At 40.0% G+C, this 6,441-nt stretch overlaps 1 protein-coding gene across 1 annotated transcript in view; it reads right to left on the reverse strand.

Moving 5' to 3' along the window:
• The window catches only part of COL28A1 (collagen type XXVIII alpha 1 chain), a gene marked incomplete at both ends in the record, with an annotated part of 145,870 nt that extends 139,806 nt beyond the window's left edge, over positions 1-6,064 (reverse strand). The window contains 2 exons of the mRNA XM_080664115.1: positions 3,491-4,047; positions 5,941-6,064. Coding sequence (XP_080520241.1) covers positions 3,491-4,047; positions 5,941-6,064 — 681 coding nt within the window. The remainder of the gene's footprint in view (positions 1-3,490; positions 4,048-5,940) is intronic.
• Between the last annotated feature and the right edge of the window lie 377 nt (positions 6,065-6,441).

Raw genomic sequence — 6,441 nt, forward strand, 5'->3', positions numbered from 1 at the left:
ATCCCTAAGGGCACTTATAGTCTTAAGCCCCAGTGACAGAGAACAGATAGCTCAGGGCAAGCAGTGTGGGAAGGAGATCCTGGATTGGGGGGTGAGTAGGGGTACAAGACAGATTCTTGGAATAGGTGGATTTTCTGGATAATTTTGAAAGGAGGAATGCAAAGGACCAACTCTTTGATGGAATGCTGTTCTATATGTCAAAGTTTATGAGGAAAGAAGTCATAAAGACTAGTGTGGGCAATTAGATAAAAGAAGCAGTGAGGAAGGACATTTAAAAAGAGTGGACAGAGACGCCCACATGGCAGAGCTGGAGGCCTTGGGACGAAGTGGGAGCTTTCACTGAGGCGGAGTGGTGGGCCGCGTGGAGAACATGGTTAAAGCCAGAAAGAAGGTCAATTAAGGTCTAGGTAGATAGTGTAGTTTAAATGAAAAGGGTAAATAGATAAAGGCCCTCACTAGAGCAAAAGTATTAATGAAGTCAGAGTTCTGTGATGGTATGTGTGTGTAAGGAGAAGGCTAGACTGGAATTGCCAGTTTTGTGAATGACTATGGCATCGTTGCTATGAGAAGGGGAGAGAGGAAGCTGCGGAAGTTATAGTACAACAGCAAATGGGATGAAAATAAAGAACTTAGTCGCAAGGATTACAAACTCTATGACAAGAACTATTTACAGCTTTAGCAAAATACAAAACCTTAAACAGAGAACAGAAATAAGGCTCTAAAGAGAGGAAGCCTTCAAAAACTGAAAAGTGGACTATAATTAATAAATTAAGAAAGCATAGAATTCTAAAGATGACAGAACAATTATCAGGTTGATCTCTTTTTGGTGTGTAAAGAAGGGGATACACTAAACTGGGGTTTTCTTAATCTTCAGAGAAAGAGACCAATGTGTCACAAGCTTTAGTCCCATAAAGGCTTTTTGAAAATTTAGCATCAAAGATGACAGAGTAAATAATTTTTTTAAATATCCACATCTTTCTTCCTCTTCTAAAGGACTAAGTAATACATTCAGCAGATTGGGTTGAGTTCCTTAGGTTTCAATACTGTTATGTAAAGCATAATAAGACAGCAATAAAAATAATTTTCAATTTAAAAATCATTGACTTCTCTTGGGTGATTCAGAACTGAAATGTTTTCATGGGGTTCTTACATGACACTTTCTACTAGAGGTGCCAAGAATGTGCGATGAATTCCTGAATTTTCTTGGCTCCTGCAAAATCTACTCATCGTGGACACTCATGTCCATAAAGTCTTACTCTGCAGTAAAAAGGAATAAAGTGCTGATACAAAAAACAACCCGGATGAATTTTTAAATCATTATGCTGGGAATAAGAGTCCTGCCACCAAAAGGGTACACAACGGAATGAGTTTATTTACGTAAAATTCTAGAATGTGTACACTAATCTAGAGTGAGAAGTCAATGTCAGTAATAGCTCAGGGACGAGGGAAGAATGTATTGCAAAGATGCATGAGAAAACTTTGGGGGTGCTAGAAATGTTCTATATCCTACTTGTGTTAGTGGTTTCCCGGGTGTATACATCTATCAAAACTCATGGTATTGTGTACTTCAAATAAATGCAGTTTTGTACAGAAATTATACCTAATTAATTTATTTTTAAAAGTCAACTCCGTAATTATTTCAAAATAAAAAGTTTAAAAATTCAACTAATGATGTAATAGAAATAGATTAGATGAGGAATTTTGCCAATGGTTTGATGAAAAGACAAGTTCTGCTTCCTAGAAGTGGCAATTTGAAACTTGGTATATCTTCCTTTGAAAAGCCTGATAAGCCCTTCGGATTCTGGAAGTGTTTGGAAAGAGGCATCTCCTTCTAAGAAGCAGCTTGTTCACAGAGCTTCCATCTGAACAAACAAGCTAAAATCCCAGGATGCTAAGGAAGAGCAGAGTCATTAGGATGCTTGGTCCAGTTTTAGTTTCCCCAGAAACAAGCAAACAGTATTGCATGGAGTCTGCAGCCAAGAGCCTGTGTTCCTGGTTGGGCAGGAGCTCTTGGTGAGGGTGTGTCTGGAGGGATACGAGCTTCCCAAGCCTTCACATCTGGCCAAACAAGGAGCTGCCTGTCCTGCATCTTCCACAGTCAGCCACAGGCAAGTCATTATCACAACCTCAGTGTTCTCTCCTGCACATGCCGGAGCCTTCTGTTTTAAATTCCCTGGTGAGGACTCCTTAAATTACAGCACAGGAAGGACTAGGCAGTTAGCCAGGCACCCTGCACAGTTCTCTTTCACACAAAAGAGCAGCTCAGAGTAAGCATCCACCCAAGCTACTATTTCCCTTCTCACAAGACTTTACAGGGTTAAGCATGAAGACTCTGGGGTCTTTGCCCGGCCTTAAATTTTCAATGATCAAATGATGACAATAACAGTTTCTACATCACAAGATTGTTATAATCATTGAATAAAATAAAATATGTAAAGTGCTCAGAACAATGCCTAATACACAGAGCACTCAAGATACGATAACTATCATTTAGCTAAGAAAAACTCAGGGTCTCATGCTGAAAACAGCTGAGTGAAAAATGAAGAGCAATGTTGGGGGAAAAGAGTGGAGGAAGGGACAAAGGGGAAAAACAATCTCTGAAATGGAGCCTCGGGTTTTTTCCAACCTACACAAAACAGCCATATGAAATGCTCAGTCCCTGAAGGATATATTTGTCTTTCAACAAATCAAAGTAAATTAATCTTTTTAAGAAAATCAATTTTTAACACAACAAATCAACCACTTTTTCCCCAGGAGGTCTTTCATTGAAAAATACGGTGAAGAGCGATTTTGTTTTGATTGCTTTGCCTTGTGTCCCACCAAGCAGTGAGGAAAGGTTCTTACACACAACTGAGCAACCGGTAAAGAAGAAAGCATCAACTCAGCCAATCAGATCAATAAAGAGGGACTCGTTGATCTGATGGGAGAAACTGTTGGCTGGCTGCAGGTTGTAGGTGATTTTACATTGGGTGACATTGTTACCACCTAAGAAACAAGGAGTTGTTATTTGTTTGTTTGTTTGTTTGTTTTTTCCCCATTGGGAGTCTATGAACTCTGAACATAATATGGAAATAATTGAGACAAAGTATTTCTGCACATGTGGAAAGGGAAAAGATCAACTGAATACAAATATAGCAGACCATAAGTTGACCTCAAATGGAATATAAGTCAGCAGTGTTCAATGAGCCCAGGATGTATAAACAGGAGCTTGAGGTGTATGATTGGAAACTAATCCTTCTCAAATCCCCAGAATTGGCTAGCATTAAAGTGAGGAATGCAGCTCCAGAGAATGAGTCTGGTACTTCCCCAGTATGTCTGAACTATCGAAGAAGTAGAGAGAGACTTCGGAAAGATTCTTCTTTGCATTTCCAAGGTGGGGTTTTTTTCTTTAATTTTTTTGACCCAGTATCTATTCTTACAGAATTTATAATTAAAATGTTATTATTATAATGAGATATATGTATATAAAACCAACCCATTAGATACCTACCAGGCGATCCCGAATTTTATCTACAAGGGCTGGATCACTCAACAGGAGAATGGGTTCAACAGATGAATCCCCAGATATCATACGAAGTTTGGCTTCATTGACTACAGTAGAAAGTCCAATGGTGATAAATAATATTCCTGCAGTTCTGGCTTCATCAGAAATACTTTGAACATCTGGATTCTTTGGGTGGTCAATGCCATCAGTCATCAGCAAAGCTACTTTTACACCATCTTTACGTCCTTCTCTCTTAAGTAGCCTAGTGGCATTGGAGATGGCATAATAAGAGAAAGTACCTTGCCCAATGAAATTCATAGACTTGACCCTCTGCTTAAAAGTTTGTAGATCCTTCCAAGAAGAAAAAGGTGGGTCAATTTGGACAGAGCTGCTAAACTGAAGAGCTGCCAGTTTGATGTCATATTTCAAGGAGCGACCCGGGGTCAATTGGAAAACCTTGTCACTCAAGCTAGCCACAAAATCTTTCTGTTTGTCAAAGAGGACAATTTTTGAACTTTCAGAGCTGTCCACGATGAAAACAACATCTATGAAGCAAGTGGAGTCTGAAATAGAATAAATAGGTTAGGCAAAATGCTTGTACCTACTCATGAAGCAATTTTACATAAGAAAAGCCCTGAGCTGATATGTTGTGTATTGTTTGTTTTTGAGTGGAGAGAGAAGTGTAAAAGAGAGGCACCTTATAAATAGGACTTCAGGTGTAAAGAACTAAATCTCTTTGCAAGTCTATATATTCCTTTTCTCTTGTAAAATCATGCAAATCAAAAGCAATCATTTTTAAAATACCATATATTCTGAGCATCATCCCAAAGTGAAACCTGCTTAAAATGGGAGGGGGAAAAGTGAATCATAGTTTACAAATTCAACAAACATTGGGCAAAGTTGTCTATCCTATATAATAAAGAGGTAATATGCAAATTGACCATTACTCCAACACACAAGATGGCCGCCCCCATGTGGTCAAAGATGGCTGCCACAAGATGGCCAGTAGGGGAGGGCAGTTGTGGGCAATCAGGCCATCAGGGGAGGGCAGTTGGAAGGGACCAGGTGTACAAGAAAGGGCAGTTGGGGGGGACCCAGGCCTGCAGGGGAGGGTAGTTGGGGGGGACCAGGCCTGCAGGGGAGGGCAGTTAGGGGCGACCAGAGTGGCAGGGGAGGGCAGTTGGGGGCGACCAGGCCAGCAGGGGAGGGCAGTTAGGGGCGACCAGGCCGGCAGGGGAGGGCAGTTGGGGGTTACCAGGCCTGCACGGGAGGACAGTTAGGGGTGACCAGGCTGTCAGGGGAGGGCAGTTAGGGGCAATTGGGCCAGCAGGGGTGCAGTTAGGCATCAATCAGGCTGGCAGGGGAGTGGTTGGGGGTGATCAGGCTGGCAGAGGAGTGGTTAGGGGGTGATCAGGCTGGCAGGCAGAAGCGGTTAGACACAATCAGGCAGGCAGGCAGGCAAGCGGTTGGGAGCCAGCAGTCCTAGACTGTGAGAGGGATTCCAGAATGGAAAGGGTGCAGGCTGGGCTGAGGGACACGACCTCCATGCACGAATTTCGTGCACCGGGCCTCTAGTAAGTAAATAATACTCTACCTTTTTTTCGGGTATGTTTTCTATTAGTGAGGGCCCTTCTTGTTTTTGAGTTTTGGAATGTTTTGTGTGTTTTTTTTTAACTTTTTGAAATTAAGAGAGAAAGTAACTATACACCTCACACTGTAGCTACAGGAAGGGAGAAAGAAACTTAAAAGCAGGGAATTTAAGATTGAATCTTAGTTGCTCTTACTAGTTAATTTGCCTATGGCTTTGGGTGTGCCACTTAGCCTCTCTGGGTCTCAGTTCTATATCCATAAGATGAAAGTGGCATTCTCTCTCATGCCTATTTTATAAGATTACTGTGAAGCTTAAATGAAATAATAAATGTACAAGTGATTTAAAAACTCTGATGTTTATAAGTATGCCCTATAAGTATGTAAGGTAGACCACTATCATAATATAATCATATCAAAGTAGAAAGTCACATATATGCACATATATATAGTTTGTTATTTGCATCAAATGCTATTGGTAAAAATGCATGTTAGTGTTTGAACAGGCTAAAATTAAAAATTAAAAACAAAAATAATGACTAAAAAGATAGATACAGAGGCAGTAAAGCACCAAACAGACTATCAAATTACAGAGGGAAGGCTGGGGAGTGTTGGGGAGGGAGGGAAATAGATCAACCAAAGGACTTGTATGCATGCATATAAGCACACCAATGGACACAAGACACTGGGGGAGGTGGGATGAGGGCATGTGACAGGGGGTAGGGGAGGCTGGGGGAAGGTCAATGGGGGGAAAAAAGGAGATATATGTACTAATATATGTAATATTTTAAACAATTAAAAAAACACAAAAAAATAAAAATAAATAAATAGATAACAATAAACAAAAATAAAACTTTTTTTTTTTTTACCCTGGGGATCATTTGTCCTTGCAAGTAAATTGGGCTTTGATCCTTTCTTTCTTTGTCCATATATTGTTTGACTCATAAAAGCTGGCAAAATCAGGAGATAAAATACAAATTGTCCATTCCACATTTTGGTAGATGGTGAAAAATCATCTGCCTGTAGCACCTTTAATAGAAAAATCAGTTATAAATACTATAATAAAATATAATGCTTACTATTTTTAATTCCACTCCAGCAGAATTGAAAACTGGCATGTGAGTGGAGAAAAAAGTTTTCATTCATATTTATAGAAGAATATGCACATTGAGATTTTAAAAGTTTCTAATCCAAATAAATTATGGCACTATAACCAAACACTTGTTAGTGAATATTTCTATCAATCAAAGAATTACATCTAAGAAGTTTGGATTTCCCATTTTATTATGGGAAGCAGGAAGTTGGGAGAGCCATCTAACACATTTCTGTCCCATTCTGGTGACTGTGGTTCAACCACAGGGTCTGCTTTG

The sequence above is a fragment of the Plecotus auritus genome, assembly GCF_963455305.1.
Source record: "Plecotus auritus genome assembly, chromosome: 4".
Taxonomy (NCBI): domain Eukaryota; kingdom Metazoa; phylum Chordata; class Mammalia; order Chiroptera; family Vespertilionidae; genus Plecotus; species Plecotus auritus.